We start from the raw sequence: 19,913 nt of genomic DNA, 5'->3' as shown, positions 1-19,913 counted from the left end.
GCAAAGGCTGTTCCAACTTCTGAATCAGTCCCCAGAGAAGCACAAAGGTGCTGCGAAAATAGCTATACACCCCGTTAGGTCCTGCTCTAAGCACAGCTCAATTAGACTGGAGGACTGGGTCCTTGCTTTTTTCTCTTCCCCTCCCCTCATCTCTGTGAATCTCTCCGAATGACTTTGCTTTCTGCAAAGCCACTAACCAATTTTCAGCTGTATGAGGATGTGGGGATGGAATTAGAGGCTCTGGTTGGATTTTTGAGATGGGCACGTGTCTTGCAATGCTGAGTGTACCATATATCTTATGTATAGCAACCAAACCATCTTCAATGACATTTACCCCCCACTCCCACCCCAATAACTCTTGCTTGGTCATCTAAGAATTTGATTAGAGCAGGAGAAAGGAAGTTTTGTTTCGGCAAGTGTAAACAGTTTTCTCAGACTGGGAGCAAGAAAGAGCCCTACACATTGTTCTGAAAAGACTGTGGAAACACCGGATATAGTAGCAGCAGCAGCAGCATGCTCCTCTCACATGGATTTAGCCAATGTGACAGCACCTCCAGGTGTTTGAGGATGGGACTTTCATTAGTGACTGCAATAACCATTAGCTCCTACGGTGGTTTTTCTGTTCTCTTAGTAACTGAAAACAAGAGTTTCCACATGCAGACACATGAGTACCTGCAGGCATCTCCCCTTGTGCTGTGATCCTGTTGTGCTGTTTAGTCTTGCAAGCTAAACTCGTCCAGTACATTGGGCTGATTCAATTTTTGCATATGAGGTCTCCAAGGTCAGTTTCTGGACTTAAAGAAATCATGTTTGGATGAGTTGGGAGTTACTATTATGTTTACCCTCCAAAAATATTTCCCACCCATCCCTCTTTGTCACTGATGTGATGTTGTGGCATGAATTCTGCCTATGAAGAGACAGGTGACGGGTCTGATTCTCAAGAGATTTCTCTGCCACTTCTCCTCACTGAATGTTTAGTGAATCGTCTCCCTAAAGTCTTTCTTTGCTATTAGCTGTTTCTTACCCCAGCTTCACAAAAGGCAAATTCCCAAAATAAAAGCAGCATGAGATGCTTTTATAAGTCTACAACAAATATTTATTTAACAAAATGGATGCCACCATCATATCTTCAAAACATAGGTATATAGTACAAATGTATCAGTACTAGGTTTTCAAAATGAAATCAACATCAAAAGTAAGGCAGGATACTCTTGAGTTTTCATGCAAGAGCATATTCAAACGTTCCTTTATCAAGACCCTCGACTTCATCTTCCCAAGTGGAAGAAGGCATGCTACTATAGGGGTCCAGTAAGATTTTGAAGCATCTAATAATAAGTAGTCCCAAGAAAACACACAGAATCCCTACGAAGGCAAAGCCAGTTTTTTGCTCTAAAGTCAGTGAGAAGGTGGATACTTCGTTGACACTCATGCTGGCTGAAGCGTTGCTGCAGTAGCTACTGCTCATCATTGGGTGTCACATACTGGTGAGTCTTCAGAATTTTCACTCGTATTCCTTCTTTGCCTGTACACAAAAGTGGAGTCAGTTTGGTTATGGACAAATGTAACATAGTCCTTAGAGCATAAAAAAAATTTGAAAACAAAAACTCCATGGGCATTAATAGTGAAAGTACATTTTTGTACCCCCAAATCAGCCTGGCAACACTGTCATTAGAAATTGGTAGTCCCTGAACGAAAGCTAGTTGGAGTTGCTAATCCTGACAATGACAATGAAAAACTGATAATTTACTTGCTTGTCCCTCCCACCCAAAATAGAAAACTACTGGCCAGGGGCATGTGAAATTTTGCAAGGCAGCGCTAGATGGCATTTTATCAGACTGGGCAAAATCCTGGTCAGTGCTTGCAAGGCCTCCATGTGCAGAGCTAAATGGGAAATTTATGCTGGAGAGCTTGCACTATCAGTATCTGAGTCCTTAATCTGGTGAAACACCCATTGTCTTCAATGGGCATTTTACCTGAGTCAGACTAATGGATTGGGCCCATGTATTTTAGCCTAGAACTCTAATGGCAATAAACCAAACGTACAGAATGAAACTGTCATTTTTATATAATATTGTTTGGGCTCCATTTTCAGACAAATGCGTGCCTAAAAATGCTTGTAAAAATGACCAGCTGAATGTTTAACTTCTCACTAATCATGTGTATGTGTAAGTAGTGTTAAATGAAAGATAATGTGCTTGTGCAGTTGCGTACTTGCTTTTCTGAATTCCTGTCCTATGCGATTGTTACTCAGTAGAGCATAAACATGATTAGAGTCTGGCTGGGGCCACAGACTGTCGAAAGCTACATTCAGATTGGCAGGCTGAGCCATGTGCCAGCTCCCAAGGGTGCACAGTGTATATGTCCCCACCAAACTGAAATTAGAAATCCTTACACCCATTAGTGTATGCGGAAAGGTTAATGGGAGAAGCGAGAATCTTTTTCTTTCCCTCATTATGCTGTTCTCATCACCATTATTTTCCCTTTTAAAATGTTGCTGTTCCCCAAGACACTGATTTAGGAGCCTTAAAACAGCTTCCTCATTCAAAGCATCATTAATAAGCAGTACACAAAGGGTGCAATCCCGCATTCGTGGCACTTTAAAAACATCCACTAACTTCACTGGCAGTTTGGGCGGGAGAGTGCAAGAAATGTAGAAGGGCCCAAAATACACAGGGCCAAATTATGGTTTGCCCTTGCATGAGTGCACTAGCCTGGGAAGGGCGTGCAGGGAACCCTTCCTCCTTTCTAGTGCACTCACGCTGGAGGTAGCCCATGCTGGGATTTGTGCTCCCTTAGTGTTGGTGGGGGGGAGTGAGGCAGGGCTCGCTAGCCCATGTAGTGGCAGTAAAAGCTGCAAAGATGGTGTGGCCAGGTGGGCTAGGGAACATGGCCAGGGCCCCACCCATACACACCAGCTAATGCCTTGAGACTGGTGCTGACTGTGCACACATTCCACCATATTTAGAAGTGTACAAGTTACATTTGTGAACATGCTTTCTCCCGTGCTCTTGGGAGCAATACACCTGCCTTAGCCTTACATGGGAATTATGTTCCAGCCACTTCCACTCAGGTGTCACACCTGCCTCATCACCACTGCCACAACTCAGCAGACCTCAAGGTGTCATAGCATTATAGGTGATCTGCAAAGGGGAAAGAAATTGGACTCCCCCACCCCTTTTTATTAGCTTCTTTATAATGATAAAGAAGGCAAAAGAGGTTTTTCTTCTCTTCATAATTTTTGTCTGTTTGGTTTCCTGTTAGAAACTGATATCCTGCCTTCCCTGACGACTCTATGGACAACTAGAGAACTGGTAGGATAATAACATAGCAAGTACCACCGGGGGGGGACAAATAATTTTTAGGCTGATGGTTTGTTTGTTTTTGTTGGCTGTTAACACCTATGTAACTAAAACACTTGGGGAAAACATTCCTTTTGTTCAACACCCTTTCTCCAAGGAAGCTCCCATTATAAATTTCCAAGTCATCCCAGAAAAAACAAACAGTAACCAGTAAAAGATCCTTGTTTGGATCTTCTCTTTCCCTACTGATAACCTCCATATTTCTTTATATAGATCATAAAGAACCAAAATTAAAAAACAGGGAAGGAGAAAAGAAAAGGACAGAAAGCAAACCTATTTTTTTCTTTTGCAGCTTCCATTTAATTTAGTCCATAATAAGGAGTAAGGATAAAATAGAAGGAAGGATACGGTTAAAAACTGGGGGCCAGATCTTTAGCTGATGTGAGTCAGTGTAGAGCTATTGACTTCACTAGAGCTACACTGATTTATACCCATTGGATTTGGCCCTACAACCTGCACCTGTTTTAAGGTTTGGAAAATGTTGGTTTAAGCACCTCACCACCACCATCTCTTTCCTCTCCCTGACTCCCAGTCCAAACCTCTGCATTGTTCATTAGCAAAATTAATTCCTCATACTTAGAGGCTTGTCCATCAGAGCCATGAGATCTTTACTCCTGTTGAGTAATGTCTTGTTCTGTGAGTTGTGCCGTTGAACCAAATGGTACAATTTACGGCGTATGGTGCTACTCGGTGAGAGACCAGGTGCCACTATATGGCCCGTAGTAACCAAAATTAACGTCAACAGCAATTGAATAACAATAATTGATATCTATATGAAGAAAACAAATGTAATAGATGAAACCACCTGATTCACACGTTTTCATGTAAGGCACGTTTCCAGTTTTTCCAGAAAGTTTAACAGCTGCAGAGATTGGAGAGTAAAATCACAGAATTCTCAGATTGTTGCCCAAATCCGTTATATGTAACAGGATTCAGCCAAGAATAAAGTTCTCCTTGCAGGAGTCCAAGGACTCTGAGAAATTAAAAAAATGAAAGGCTTATACTGGGAAATGATTTGTACACTAAAGCAAGAAGACACAGTGCCAGAAAAGAAAGTACACCCATAAAAGATACAGAAGTCTCTGAGACAAACTATAGCCCTGGCTCTGCAATTGGTTCTGCAGGAGGGGGACACTTGTGCCTATGTGAAGTCCACAGAAATCAGAGGGGCTCTGCCCCCAACTCCCAGAGGAACATAAACTCCCAATCTTGCAGTCTTACTTTGGCAAAAATCCTCTCCCATTGGAGTCCATGGGAGTTTTGCCTGAGAAACAAGTGCAGAAGCAGGTTCCAAGATAAGATACAGTTTACAAGCCAAACCAAACCTGCAAGTAACACCATTTATTTTAATGAGCTAGGATGATCACATAATTCAGGAATGAAGAAGAGACACATAAAACCCTGTATTAAATCACCAACAGGAGTATTATGCACTGGACCCTATGGCTTAATTAATAGGATTAGACCAATATTTGGGCTGATTTCTCACACAGACTAGGAAACAAGCATTGCTATTGGTCCTTGCATGCTTGCTCTACTAAACGTTTGCTATTAGCCCACACTGATATTATTTTATTTATTTATTATTCAGTTCATCATACTGGCAATTATGGGTCAAATCTTCAGCATGCAAAGCCTGAGTAAATTGACAGGGAGTACAAGGAAATGCATACAGGGCTGAGGAACAGAATTCTTGGCCCCAACCTGCAGTAGTGGGGTGGAACAACTCTGTGGGTGCCATTGGCTATATGGAGTAATAGTGTATATTTCTTGTGCAGGGGCCTTGGGCCTGTCAATCCATATTGTGTGTCTCTGTTGAGTCCTCAGCTCTCCTTCTCCCCATCCTGAGCAGCAGAGATGTGGTATTTCCACTGCATTTCAGGCCTTGCATGCTCACAGATTGGAGTGGAGAATTTGGTACTACATGTGTACCATATAAAAGTAAGATTTTACTTGTTTGGGGGAATGGGATATGTTTACATTATAAATCTGTTTACAGATTGGTGACTGAAGGCTGCAGCCAGCAGTTATGCATACATAATGTCATCTGCGCTAGAGTAAAATCATGAGGAAAAAAGACCATGAATGTTAGAGGGTCCTAATCCAACAAAGTATGTAGATAACCACTAGGTCAGAGATCAGAGGCATGCATTATAGGAACTAGAACTTGTAGGGTTCATTTGTCAGGAGTTTTCACCAAACCAATCCCTATTGGTCCAGGTTCTACAGTTTGCTTCCATGTAGTTTCACTCAACTGCGCCTCAAAATCCCTCTGGATTGGGAGAAGCAAGGATCCCTGAATAGCCTGTTGTTGTGGAAAAGGCCATCTGGTGCCCCTGCAAGACCAGAAAGGGGGCCACCAGGAAGCAGGAGTGGAACAAATGCTTCACCCCCATGGATGACAATGGTAAGCAGAGGGTCGGGAGCAACTGGACATTGCTGGATGAATGGTGCTAAGGAGGTCAAAAGATGGTAGTGAGTACAGTATAGAAGCCTAGATAAATAGGTAGATAAGTTGGAGTGCCTAAGATTATTGTAAGAGCATCAACCCATATCCACCAAATGTTTGTGGACCTGGGCTGATGTTTAAAGTTCCGTTAGAATCCAACCCTGATTATGGGTGGTTTGAGGGTTTCGATATGAACTTTTTGTGCAACCCTAGTTACCCACCCTCACATTTCCAAACTTTGGAAAAAGAAAGTGTCAACAGTAATTCCACATGTTCTTGGGAAAGGGTCTAAGAAGTCTGACCACAGCCTCCAAAGGTTGCTGATTATAAGACTTCCTTAAGAGTCTTCCTCACATGTTGGATATTAGCCTTACCCTCAAAAACAAACAGGTTTTGTTGTAAAGATCATTGTGTAAGGGCCCAATCTTGTGAGGTGCTGAGTACACTTAAGTCCCACTGAAGTCACCAAGAGTTGAGAGGACTCAGATCCTTGCATGATCAAGCCTGGGTTGACTGAGAATTCACGTTACGTATTAAAAGCCAGGTTAAAAAAACTAATTGTGCTTAATGAGTTTCAGGTGGCTCCTGTAATCACATAATAGTAATAAAAAGTCATTCCATGGTACGCAGATAGTTATCATTCAGGAAGTACTGGAGGTTGCATGGCTGAAGCAGTGGTGCAGTGACCCTGTCATTCTGATGATGCTTCAAATGGCCTGGATTCCAGATTAATGCTTCTAAGAATTTTAAAAGGTATTTAGGTGCCTAAAGATGCTGACAGGCACATACTGGGATTTTCAAAAGCACTTAGGTGCCTGGATGCATCTTTATATATCTAAATTATCTTTAAAAAGCTGTCTCTGGAGGAGTGGCCCTTCAGGGTGGTACAACTGCTGTAGCAGGAATTTGAAGGAGGTAATGAAGGGAGAGGATTAGTGATGGGTACGCCTCAAAAAGTTCTCTCCAGTTTCCATGAATTTGGAAGTTTATCCAAACCATCTGGACCATCTGAGATGACAACATTGGTCTGGAAATGTCATGAGAACATCTCTGTGACTGCAGAGCCAGCCTCACTTCAGTTAATACACATACTGCATCCCTAAATCATTGCAGGAAAGTCAGCCTCTTCTTCCCACCCTATACATCCAGCAGGTCATGATCCCAAACCTGGCATTCAAGAGAATGTTATGCAGGGAGCCCAGTGCCATGCTGCCCAGCACTGTTTTGTATCAGAAGGGTGTAATTAGCCATTCTGAGAGTGTAGTAGGGCCAGGTGTGGCCTACAGTATGTAATCACAGGACATACTGCATCTTTTTGGAGCAGCAGTAAATTCCATTCCACTGTGCATTCCCCTGCAAATCTGAGCCAGCAAGGGATTGCCACCCCCTTTATATACAATATAAAAAGACAGGATTTTACTCCTAGTAAATGCACAATACCTAGAGTATCCATTTGGTGGTAGATCCTGTGCTCCGTAATGCACTTTTTATTCTTATGAGCTAGGGATGTCTGGATAAGTGAGACACAGAATAGAAAAACAAAAGGTTCAGTGTCATCATCCTTCTTCGACTTGTGAACATAAAATAATGCAGTACACTGGCCATGAGCATGTACTATATTTGTACCATAAGATATGAAGTATCTGCAAGGCAACTGTTGATATACAGTTATCTATAGCTTTCACTTCTCTTTGGCATCCTTTTGCACCAGGACACTTCTGTATTTACAAAAACATAGAATTCAGTCTATAATCATTTACAGCCAATTTCAAGAAGCAGTATTGTAAAAAACATTTAATTTCTGCTACAAACTGCCTGTTTTGTCTTACCCTAAGAGAAGCTTTCTCTGAGAATATCCCTTACCTGGCCATAATACAGTCATTAAATGCATTATTAAAAGCAGATCTACAGCAAAGCTAGGAAATCATAACAAAAGAGCATAGCAAGCTCAAGATATCCTGCAAAATTTAAACAGACAAAACCAGGGCAATTCTCCAGCCAAGATGTGCACAGCCCCCCCCCCCCGCCCTTCTTGTTTTGTAACTAGATAGAGAAGCATCCTTATCGAATGAAAACTTAGTAATACAAACCCCATTCTTCCTTGTCCCCTCTCCCCATGCTGATGAACTGCAGAAGTTGCAGTAGGTTCTCAAGCTGTTGAAAGCTCAGGATTGAGCCTATGTCTGCTGGGATCCTCCCTTGTGGCCACAAACCCAGTGAGGCTCCCCACGCGACACATCCCTACAACCCCCACCAGAGGCTCCAGGGGTCATCCGTGGCCGTTTCTTCAGACAGATGGACGCATCGCTTGGGGACTCCTCTCCAAACACTTGGGTCAAGATGCGGTTGGAAATTCTCGAACTGGATTAAAGAAAGAAAGTAAGAAAGACCCTTTAGGATGATTCAGCCCCGCTTCCCTCCAACCCCCGCCCCCCTTCTACCGATTCACCTGAAGAAGTATGGAAACTTCCTGCAAAATACTACGTGAGAGGCATCAGCAAATCTTTGCTGCACTCCCATCCAGATGCTGCAGCAGCCGCAAGAGCGGCTGCCCAGCGATTTCTCTCTTGGATCACCGGAGCCTGCAGGCTACCTTCCCTCCTGAAACATAAGGTTCTGGGACATGGCACCTGGAGGCACAGCAGCACCTCCGTTGACGTGTCAGAGGGGTCCTTACCATGCAAGCAACAATGTCACACAGACTGCAAGGCTGGCTTTTCCCACAGGCTGGCTTTCAAGCAGAACAAGTAAAAGCAGGGAGGCGGGATTTGAAATTGACTAAGGTGTTCTGTGACTATCTGCATTCAGTTGCACATTTCCAGAACAATGCAGGGGCTCTAGCCTTTCATTCTGTGGGGGATATCTGAATTATTTATGTCGGTTAATTTAGCCCTCGGGTGCTGTTTGGTTAAATAGGCAGCGCGGGTATATAATCAGTGCACTGCTAAAATCCTAGCCGCATCAGCCCTGGATCCCCCGAGGGAGCGGCATAGCCCGATGGGAGCACATTGTCACGGCTTTCGACCTCACGCTTTCTACCATCTAGTGATTAATGAGACCGGAAGAGCCATGTTAAATACTCCGGGCCCAAATCCTGCTCTCCTACAAGCAACTGGTGTGTGTAAACGATGAAGGTGTAGCCCATAACATTCAACTGGTTTCTGTGAGGTACTGGGGTGAGCTGAAGGATGGTCTCTTCTTATTTTGTGTCTGCCTCTGGCATTGCTAGCACCCCTTCTCCCAGCAGCTTAATAATCCATCATTATTAATAATAATCATGTCCAGGGGCTGTCATTAGTGCTGAAGCTTCTTTGCCGAGTTTGTGCCTAAGTTACATATGTCTTGTAGATCTCCGTTTGTAAAGATAAGTTTAAAAAATTAGGATTCCACTTGCCATATTAGAAGGTGGTATTAACGTGTATGTGGCTACCGGATGGAGAATTGTTTTAAGTTGTCTTAAATTTAATAAATTAAGTTTTAATATATTAAATTTAAAAAACCCACTCAGGCACATTTTAACTGATCATTCCATTTCTGTGCATTCCAGTACTTAAGCACCCCATTGGAAATTCATACTGATCTCAGTGGCACAGGACTGGTATCCAAGTAAGTATCAAGGATGACAAGGTTTGCGGTTACACTGGCTAGCTGTATACCTTACATATGTACTGAAACACAAGGTTAAAGGCTAAAGACAGGGGAAGTCCTGTTATAAATGCATATCTCAAAAGGTTTTTTTATTGCTTTAATTAAAATAGAGTTTTAACTATTGTTAAATAAATATGATAAATATTTGTGAATAAATAAATATTTTTTCTGAGGAAATGGGGGGAGGATTTTTTCCTGCTGTGTGTTGCTATATTTATATATGAATCTCTTTTTTTCCCCAGTGTTTGTACAGCACCTAGCACAATGGGGTCCTAAGACTTTGGGCACTCTTATAATAGAAATGTTTACTATTACTACTAAAAATCTGTGTGATTATTATCCTGTATTGGCCCTTCATGATCACAGAATAAACAATGTGTATTACTGAAAATGTTACATATATAAAATTAATTTTTAAAGGGATTATTATATGTAAAGACACTTGGTCCCTTTAAAAACAGATCCTTTCAAAGGATATGATGGGCCACATTCTGCCTCCAAAATATACTTGTAAATATACTTCTATGTGTGGTTCTCCCCTGCTGCCTCCGCAGTACCACCACCCTTTTTCTGGGACTCTGCAAAAGGCTCTCCATGAGTTAAGATTTGCATAGAGGAGAAATGGGAAGTGGACAGGTTTAGGCTAGACATTGGGAGAGTCCTCATTATCTCCTTACCAGTTCATCATCATTTACTAGGGAGAGGTAAAACAGCTCCAGGCTCTTCTGCTAAGCTCTGTTACCTCTTCTGTTGAACCTCTTGACACAGCGGAATCTTCCTTTAAGGGGGTCTTCAGATAGCTGGGGCCAGAGAAGGGGCTGATGGTACAGCTGCGAATCAGAGGAGGGGCAGGCCTGAGCCATTGTGGAGGTAGCCAGCCTGTATGTGGATAGCTCTTGCCTTCTGCAGCTTCTTCAAGATCCATAGTGTTATAGGTTTCAGAGTAACAGCCGTGTTAGTCTGTATTCGCAAAAAGAAAAGGAGTACTTGCGGCACCCTAGAGACTAACCAATTTATTTGAGCATAAGCTTTCGTGAGCTACAGCTCACTTCATCGGATGCATACTGTGGAAAGTATAGAAGATCTTTTTATACACACAAAGCATGAAAAAATACCTCCCCCCCACCCCACTCTTCTGCTGGTAATAGCTTATCTAAAGTGACCACTCTCCTTACAATGTGTATGATAATCAAGGTGGGCCATTTCCAGCACAAATCCAGGGTTTAACAAGAACGTCGGGGTGGGGGGTGGGAAAAAACTATGAGAAATAGGTTACCTTGCATAATGACTTAGCCACTCCCAGTCTCTATTCAAGCCTAAGTTAATTGTATCCAATTTGCAAATGAATTCCAATTCAACAGTTTCTCGTTGGAGTCTGGATTTGAAGTTTTTTTGTTGTAATATTGCAACTTTCATGTCTGTAATCGCGTGACCAGAGAGATTGAAGTGTTCTCCGACTGGTTTATGAATGTTATAATTCTTGACGTCTGATTTGTGTCCATTTATTCTTTTATGTAGAGACTGTCCAGTTTGACCAATGTACATGGCAGAGGGGCATTGCCGGCATATGATGGCATATATCACATTGGTGGATGTGCAGGTGAACAAGCCCCTGATAGTGTGGCTGATGTTATTAGGCCCTGTGATGGTGTCCCCTGAATAGATATGTGGGCACAGTTGGCAACGGGCTTTGTTGCAAGGATAGGTTCCTGGGTTAGTGGTTCTGTTGTGTGGTATGTGATTGCTGCCGAGTATTTGCTTCAGGTTGGGGGGCTGTCTGTAGGCAAGGACTGGCCTGTCTCCCAAGATTTGTGAGAGTGTTGGGTCATCCTTCAGGATAGGTTGTAGATCCTTAATAATGCGTTGGAGGGGTTTTAGTTGGGGGCTGAAGGTGACGGCTAGTGGCGTTCTGTTATTTTCTTTGTTAGGCCTGTCCTGTAGTAGGTGACTTTTGGGAACTCTTCTGGCTTGTAGGTGTTTGTCTCTGTCTGAGGGGTTGGAGCAAATGCGGTTGTATCGCAGAGCTTGGCTGTAGACGATGGATCGTGTGGTGTGGTCAGGGTGAAAGCTGGAGGCATGTAGGTAGGAGTAGCGGTCAGTAGGTTTCCGGTATAGGGTGGTGTTTATGTGACCATCGTTTATTAGCACTGTAGTGTCCAGGAAGTGGATCTCTTGTGTGGACTGGACCAGGCTGAGGTTGATGGTGGGAAACACCTACAAGAGCTCTATCAAGCATTCTTACAACTACAATACCCACCTGCAGAAGTGAAGAAACAGATGGATAGAGCCAGAAGAAGTGCTGTTCATTCACCCCTACCTCCTCTTGGAATGATTTGGGGAAATCCTCATGCTGTTTTCCTCCCCTCAGGTACCCTACTGTAAGAATGGATGCTGAGGCCAATCATTTAAAAATTGGAACTATTCTCTTCACATTTATACTATTACAGGCTTGAATAGCCTGATCTCCTGTAACTGGTTCTTGAAACTGGCACTTGCAGTTGTATTTAAACATTTCCCCTCACTGCATTTTTATCTGTTTGACTTCCATTTTTCATGGAAACCAAACTAGAGAAACAGCTGGTAGCCAGCAGCTGAGAATGAGAGAGCTGCTGGTTGTCAGTAATAGTGCTGTTTTTTAAAATTCCCTGTGTAGTCCAAGGTGTTGTACTTTAGAATGGAAAAACAATGAAAAATGAAAATAAATGAAGCCACCACTTCCCCCCTTGAGTTGGAGTAGTGAATTCTTGGATGGCAAACTGGTTAACTGTGTTTGGTATGCTAGATACCTGAACAGATGGAACCTTCATCACCCGCTTATTTTCCATTTTCCATCAGGCTGAATTTCTACTGAATTCAGCAATACAACTCCCACTGGCTTCATTTAGAGTTTGAACTGATTTGACCCTAGATTGCTTTCCTAAAGAGGATTAAGGGTACATTGGAAATGGATCCCTTGAATAGGAATTGAAATTTTATAGTCATCTAGTAATTTAGTATTTTGATCTTTGCAGATTTCATCAGGCAAAATTAAGGTTGGTTGGGTGCTGCAAAGCAAGTGGGGTGGGAGTGAGTGGCAGTGGGAAGCTAGCTATATCTTGTCATATATATAAATCCATGGTATGCCCACATCTTGAATACTGCTTGCCGATGTGGTTGCCCCATCTCAAAAAAGATATATTGGACTTGGAAAAGGTTCAGAAAAGGGCAACAGAAATGATTGGGGTATGTGTGATGCTCTGTACCTTGGCAGAACACCTTGCACCCCCATGTTCATCCTTATAATACGATTGTGTGATATCCAATGCAATGTTTGTCATGTCGGGTGTCTTCGGAAGGCTCATGATGCACTGAGCATTGTTGTTATAGTAATGTTATAGGTTGTAATTTCATGTATATAGTTATGAGTCTGAAAATGTGTCCTCATGGCTTAAAACAAGTCCAGGCAAAAACTCTTCAGGAGCAGAGGCCCAGGCAAAACTCTCCAAGAGCAGAGGGGCAGTTCACACCTCATCAGGACATGTATGGGACAAACCCAGCTCAGCCTCACAGGAACAAAAGACACTGGCCTAGACATCAACAAAGGATCTGTTGGACTCTCCCCTTCCCTTGGTCAGTTTGGGACTACAGTGAGGTAATAAGAAAAGGAGTACTTGTGGCACCTTAGAGACTAACCAATTTATTAGAGCATAAGCTTTCGTGAGCTACAGCTCACTTCATCAGATGCATATCGTGGAAACTGCAGCAGACTTTATATATACACAGAGAATATGAACCAATACCTCCTCCCACCCCACTGTCCTGCTGGTAATAGCTTATCTAAAGTGATCATCAGGTGGGCCATTTCCAGCACAAATCCAGGTTTTCTCACCCTCCACCCTCCCACACAAATTCACTCTCCTGAAGGGTTAATGTCTAGCTATTCCACCTGGAAGCAGGCGGGGCACACCCTGACTGTTTCCTAGGAGCAATGCACACATTGCTCTATCCAAGGACAAGGGCTAGATATGAACCCTGAGAACTTGATTGTTTGGACAGCAACTGTGGGAGGTTTCTTTAGCCTGGGCTCAAGGCCTGAGAACCAGGATTGTAGTAGATAGAGGATGGTAACTAAGCATATGAATCAACGTCATACATTCCTTTGTGTAGCAGTGTGTAATGCTTAGGGGGAGAAATATAATAAAAGGAGAAGGTGGAAGGCAGGGGGGGCAGAACAGCCCATCTCCGCTGACCAGCCTGTTTGCTTGCATAAAGCTGTGTTCTGTCTCATCACTGAACCGCAACACTCTCCTGCTGGTGATAGCCCATCCAAAGTGACAACTCTTTACACAACGTGCATGACAATCAAGTTGGGCTATTTCCTGCACAAATCCAGGTTTTCTCACATCCCCCCCCCATACACACTTATTGTGTGTGTATGGGGGTGGGGGGGGATGTGAGAAAACCTGGATTTGTGCAGGAAATAGCCCAACTTGATTGTCATGCAGGTTGTGTAAAGAGTTGTCACTTTGGATGGGCTATCACCAGCAGGAGAGTGAATTTGTGTGGGGGGGTGGAGGGTGAGAAAACCTGGATTTGTGCTGGAAATGGCCCACCTGATGATCACTTTAGATAAGCTATTACCAGCAGGACAGTGGGGTGGGAGGAGGTATTGGTTCATATTCTCTGTGTATATATAAAGTCTGCTGCAGTTTCCACGATATGCATCTGATGAAGTGAGCTGTAGCTCACGAAAGCTTATGCTCTAATAAATTGGTTAGTCTCTAAGGTGCCACAAGTACTCCTTTTCTTTTTGCGAATACAGACTAACACGGCTGTTACTCTGAAAAGTGAGGTAATACTCACCTGACTCTGAAGGGAGGGGAGGGGGAAAGCCAAGAGGGAAGAAAGGACATGATAAAAGGGAGAGATGTTTGCCATGCTCTCTCTCTCTTCCACTTCTATCTACAGACACCACCACCAAGTGACTGAAGCGCTGATTAAAGGGGAGAGTATGGAACGTCTGCCCTATGAGGAGAGATTAAGAAGACTGGGACTTTTCAGCTTGGAAAAGAGACAACTAAGGGGGGATATGATAGAGGTCTATAAAATCATGACTGGTGTGGAGAAAGTAAATAAGGAAGTGTTATTTACTCCTTCTCATAACACAAGAACTAGGGGCCACCAAATTAAATTAATAGGCAGCAGGTTTAAAACAAACAAAAGGAAGTATTTTTTCACAGAATGCACAGTCAACCTGTGGAACTCCTTGCCAGGGGATCTTGTGAAGGCCAAGACTATAACAGGGTTCAAAAAAGAATTAGATAAATTAATGGAGGATAGGTCCATCAATGGCTATTAGCCAGGGTGGGCAGGGATGGTATCCCTAGCCTCTGTTTGCCAGAAGCTGGGAATGGGCGACAGGGAATGGATCACTTGATGATTACCTGTTCTGTTAATTCCCTCTGGGGCACCTGGCATTGGCCTCTGCCGGAAAACAGGATACTGGGCTAGATGGACCTTTAGTCTGACCCAGTATGGCCATTCTTATGTTATGTTTTTATGTCACTGTTTATTTTCAGACTTTTTAATGTTTAGTTGTAGAACTGTAAAGAAAATGTAACTTCTTTTGAAAGGTAACCAGGCTCCATTACTACACACATGCAAACTTAATATTTTTAACAGCTTTTTAAAAATCCCATTTTTTAACGATTGCCAGAAACTTAAATTGAGTTGGTGCATAAGGTCAATGGAGGGAGCCCTGTTCTGAAAGATCTGACATTGATCAATCAGGGTTCCTGTCCTACAGCTTTCAGCAAGTCTATAGGAGGGTTGAGTAGGGTGATGCATGATGGGTAGTGGACAACGGAAAGGAATGAACATGCTGATGGAGAAAGGCTTTTATCCACATAGCAAACCTGAAATGCTAAATTATTTATATCTGGAAATTGTTAATGTTTAAAGTTTTAACAATGAAATACCACTCCATCTCACCCTGTTCCTCTCTATGCCTCCACCAGCCCCCTTCACTCCTCCTCCATGCCCCTTCAGGACACTGTACTCCAAGATCTCACATGATCCATTTCTGAGTAAGAAATATAAGGCAGCAAAGTTTTAGACATAGGAAAACTAATCTGGAAGTAGAAATAAAGAAAAGATTTCCTAGACTTTAAGACCCCTATCCAGCAAAGGTCTTAGGCACGTATGTAATTATACACAGGAGTAGTCAAACTGATCTCTGGGACTCTTCATGTTCTAAAAGTAATGCACACGCTTAAGTGTTTTCCTGGATTGGGGCCTAAGTGCATAAATAATCTTTAAAACGCCAAACAGGGAGACCTTCTCCACCAAACAACCACTCACATTCCACCCAAAAAAAGCCTGAGGCCTGGTCTATGTTAAGAATTTGCTTTGGAATAGCCACATCTCTTGGGGTGTGAAAAATCCACTCCTCTGAGAGACATAGCTATACTGTCCTAACCCCTGTCATAGACAGCACTAGGTCGATGGAAGAATTCTTCTGTCAACCTAGCTACTGCCTCTTGGGGAGGTGGATTACCTATACCAACAGGAGAACCTCTTCCATCTGCATAGGTAGTATCTACACTGAAGCACTACAGTGGTGCAGCGTTTTTCAGCATAGAGACACCCTGAGTAAAAGTTTAGTAAACCCAGGCTCTGTTGGACTGATCAGAGACCATCCACTGAGAAAGCCCTGCCTCCTAGCCCAGGCCCTAACTCAGTGCTTGCCAAATTTTTTACCTCACATCCCCCCTTACCGCTGTCCAACCCTCCCCCCCTCCCCAAAGCCGTGGTTGGAAGGTGGGGCCGGGAGCAGGGCCACGGTTGGGGCCATGGCTGGGGGCAGAGCCACAGGTGGGGACAGAACCAGATACAAGAGTAGAGTCACAACTGGGACCTGGGGGTGGGGCTGGAGCAGAGGTAGGGGCAGCAGAGTGGGGCTGGGTGACACTCCCTCCCCAACCCCTGTGGGGGCTGGCCTGGGTCCTGCCGCACACCTCTGAACATTCCTCTGCACCCCCTATGGGGGTGCGCCCCACAGTTTGGGGACCACTGCCCTAACTGATATACTTGGGAACTGTCAATTTAAGCTGTCGCTGCTGTGTTAAAACACGAAGAGAGAGTCCATATCCAGTTTGGTAGGGTTGAAACCATTAAAGCTTAATGGATCAAAACCTAGACCTTGACTTATACCTGGGAATGAACTAAAAGGCAGAGCAGACCCTGGGACATATAGTCATGTACAAGAACCAGCACTATTGTTTGAAAACTCAGAAGGAGGCTAGAGAGAGAAAAACAATGAATCCTGATGAAGTCTTTTATTCTTTAAAACAAAAAGACAAAAGACAAACTGAAAAAATGCTAAAATGGCAAGGAGGACAGCTGGAAGCAATCAGCAGCAGATATAAAGCTATAAAGCTCAGTGATATCAGTAGGTTTCAGTTCTGTATTTGTTATACTGCTGCTGTGTTGCTTGTGAGAGATTTCTGCTAACAAACAACCCTCTGCAGTTTGTCCCTTCCAAGTGTTTGGCATTTTGGCTCTCACAAATATAAAGATCCCAATTTTTGCAGGTTTGGGGGAGAAACCTTTGTTTAATAGGAAGCAGTGGGGTTGGAGGAGGATCATATTTTGTCTTACCTCAGACTCACATAAGTTGTGTATACCAAAGTTTGTAGTGTAGAAATGGCATTATTCCTATACAGGAAGAGGAATTAGCTATACTGGTGCATCCGCCTTATGGGTTGTACTGGTATAACTATATCAGTAAAAAAATCACACCTCTAACAAAAATAGTTATTCCAGTGCAAAATCTGTATATAGACCAGGCCAAAGACACACACTGCCATAAATGATGGCATGGTGGGAGCAAGACAGTAGAGCCAGTAAAGCTCTCTCAATACGTGTACACAGGTCTAAAGTTTAGACTCTAAACCTCTGTGTAGGAAGTACGCAAGAATCTTAGCTGTTACTAGAGCATATGGGCCATGAAGTGGCAGAGGAGTCATCCCTTAGCCACTTTGCACCAATGCACTGTGTTTGGGGTATAAGACTCCCTTTTCCTCAACATTTTTAGATCCCTTGTGCAAAACCCATTATGCAGAGGTTTCTGTACTTGGTCCAATAATATAAAGGTATGAATTACTCCCTTTCATCTCAGTGGCATGATAGCTCTAAAACATATTGACAACAATTTACGGACAATGTTAACTAGTTCATTACTGATCATTATAGCAGAAACATCCATCTATTATGCAGCTGTAGGTAAAGCTTGAATAGAATGTTATCATTCCTTCCATTTAACCCCTGAGCAGGATGGACTTAGCTGTACCTGCCTAATCCTAGGCTTTTGATGTGCCTAGTGTATACTTAAAATTTAGGTCAATTTAGCTACTGCGCTCAGGGGCATAAAAATCCACAACCTGAATACCATAGTTATGCTGACCTAACCCCTGGGGTAGAAGCAGCTAGACTGATGGCAGAATGCTTCTGTTGAGCTAGCTACCATTACTCAAGGAGGTCGTGTTCCCACAGCAATGGAAAAACTCCTTCTGTCGCTGTAGCCTGTCTACACCATGGGGTTATGCTGGCATAGCTACAGCTCCATAGCTACGCTGCTGTAGTCCCTATAGTGTAGACCCAGGGGTTCTCAAACTGGGGGTTGGGACCTCTCAGGGGGTCGCGAGGCTATTACATGGGGGGTTGCAAGCTGTCAGCCTCCACCCCAAACCCCACTTTGCCTCCAGCATTTATAATAGTGTTAAATATATTTAAAAGTGTTTTTCATTTATAAGGGGGGGGTTGCACTCAGAGGCTTGGTACGTGAAAGGGGTTACCAGTACAAAAGTCTGAGAACCACTGGTGTAGACATAGCCTGAGTCTAGCCTTTTAGGAGATTCCTTAAAATCTCAGGATTTCCTCCAAAATCTCTGGAGTATTCTCAAGGCTGGTGGTGTCATAACATGAAAATATAGGGCAAAAGAGAGTCCCACAAAGAAGATAGATCCTGAGCTCTAGAATAGTCTAGATTCACCATATGGCATATAATATTCTTCCTCATTTAAAAGATGCTGAGATACCAGACTGGTGGCTGCTTTATAAATTTCTAAGTTAAATCCAAAATAATTTAACGTTAATATTTTTTCAAATGATACGGAGAAAATTGGATGAAATGGATGGGCAGAGGGAGTCAACCTATGCTGAAAGGAATATCTCAGGCTTTTTTGTTTCCATTTGCAGGCTGTGAGACAGGATCAGGTCCTTTGGTTATAGATCTTTGGGGTATTGACCGTATCTTCTTATATATCTGTAAAGTGCTGTGCAGACTTTTATTATCATTTGGATTTAATGATAAAATTAATGCCCATGCAGAAGCTCTGAATATCCTAACAATAATTAAACTTACAATAACAATAAGAACCACCCAGCAGTGTTAAATACTAATAAACAAATACATTATCGGCAGCATTGAATAATCAAATAATAATGCTTCATGGTACTGCATTAATATTGAGATACTGGGAATGGAAAGCGACTCAGACATCTCAAAATTGCAGATCAAGATAAATAACACCATGTCACAACATTGGCAGGGGCAGCGGGATACGAGAGAGGATACACAGAAATGTCTTGAAGCTGTGGAGTGAGATAAACAGCACTGTGTAGCAAGTGATAATGCAAACCATAGAAAAATATAGAGAAGAGCCTGAAGAAAAATACACTTTCTGTTTTTTATGAGTTTTCTGTTTTCTGGGTGGCAGGGTCACAACCGGACATGCTGAAATTCATTCCTGCACTGAGGCCACTGTAAGCCCTTCTGGGGAATACACCTGAAACGAGGGGGCACAACAACAACACAGTATAGCTGGTTCTTTGCTATCCTCATCAGCAGTCTTCACCTCAAGAAGTGTGCCAGGAGAGTGGCCAGGGTGTTCCTATGCCAGGGCTATTCCTAACTGTTAGAATTGCTCATAGGGAAATAGTTGCTGCTGGGGCAAAAACTAGGGCAGCCCTTAAGTTATTTTTGAAAAACTAGGGCAGCCCTTGGGTTATTTTTGAGGGAGAGATCTTTGGGACTGAGAGGGTGGCTGTTGAACAGTTAACGCTGCATGTAGACATTTTTGTTGTAATCCTAGGTGTGTTCATGGAACAATTAGTGGTGAACATGGATTATGTTGGGGGTGAGTGGTGGGGTGGGGAGTGATTGAAAATGTAGCAATGGGAGTTTTGGGGGTATGCTGGGAGGGGGTTATTGAATATTCAGAGGTGGGAGTGTTTATTTGGGGGGTAAGTGAGGCTGGGGGTGTTGCTGAGCATGGGGAAGGGGTCTCAGGGCAGTAGAATTGGCAGGCTCTCTAAGGAGGGTGGCTGCACAGAGAGAGCTGGGTAATATCTGTGGCGGGGGGGGGTTACACTTCGAGCTGGAAGTGGCTAATTAAGGGGAGCCCTTCGCCCGTAAG

At 43.2% G+C, this 19,913-nt stretch overlaps 1 protein-coding gene across 2 annotated transcripts; it reads right to left on the bottom strand.

Annotated features, from left to right (window-relative positions):
* Positions 1-1,136: 1,136 nt before the first annotated feature.
* Positions 1,137-9,060, bottom strand: CTXN2 (cortexin 2). Of its 2 annotated transcripts, XM_084642049.1 has the most exons (5): positions 8,486-9,060; positions 7,899-8,169; positions 7,249-7,318; positions 4,165-4,332; positions 1,137-1,522 (listed from the first exon to the last, which is right to left on the bottom strand). In XM_084642049.1, exon 5 carries the CDS (start codon positions 1,466-1,468, stop codon positions 1,220-1,222), a length of 249 nt encoding a protein of 82 aa, XP_084498175.1. In that variant the 5' UTR covers positions 1,469-1,522; positions 4,165-4,332; positions 7,249-7,318; positions 7,899-8,169; positions 8,486-9,060; the 3' UTR covers positions 1,137-1,219. The 2 variants fall into 2 exon arrangements, with proteins under 2 accessions (XP_084498175.1, XP_084498176.1); XM_084642050.1 differs by lacking the exon at positions 8,486-9,060 and having other exon boundaries at positions 7,899-8,213.
* Between the last annotated feature and the right edge of the window lie 10,853 nt (positions 9,061-19,913).

The sequence above is a fragment of the Lepidochelys olivacea genome (assembly GCF_965140295.1).
Source record: "Lepidochelys olivacea isolate rLepOli2 genome assembly, chromosome: 10".
Taxonomy (NCBI): Eukaryota; Metazoa; Chordata; order Testudines; family Cheloniidae; genus Lepidochelys; species Lepidochelys olivacea.
Note: the sequence above shows the minus strand (reverse complement) of the source record. Positions and strands in the feature narration are given on the sequence as shown.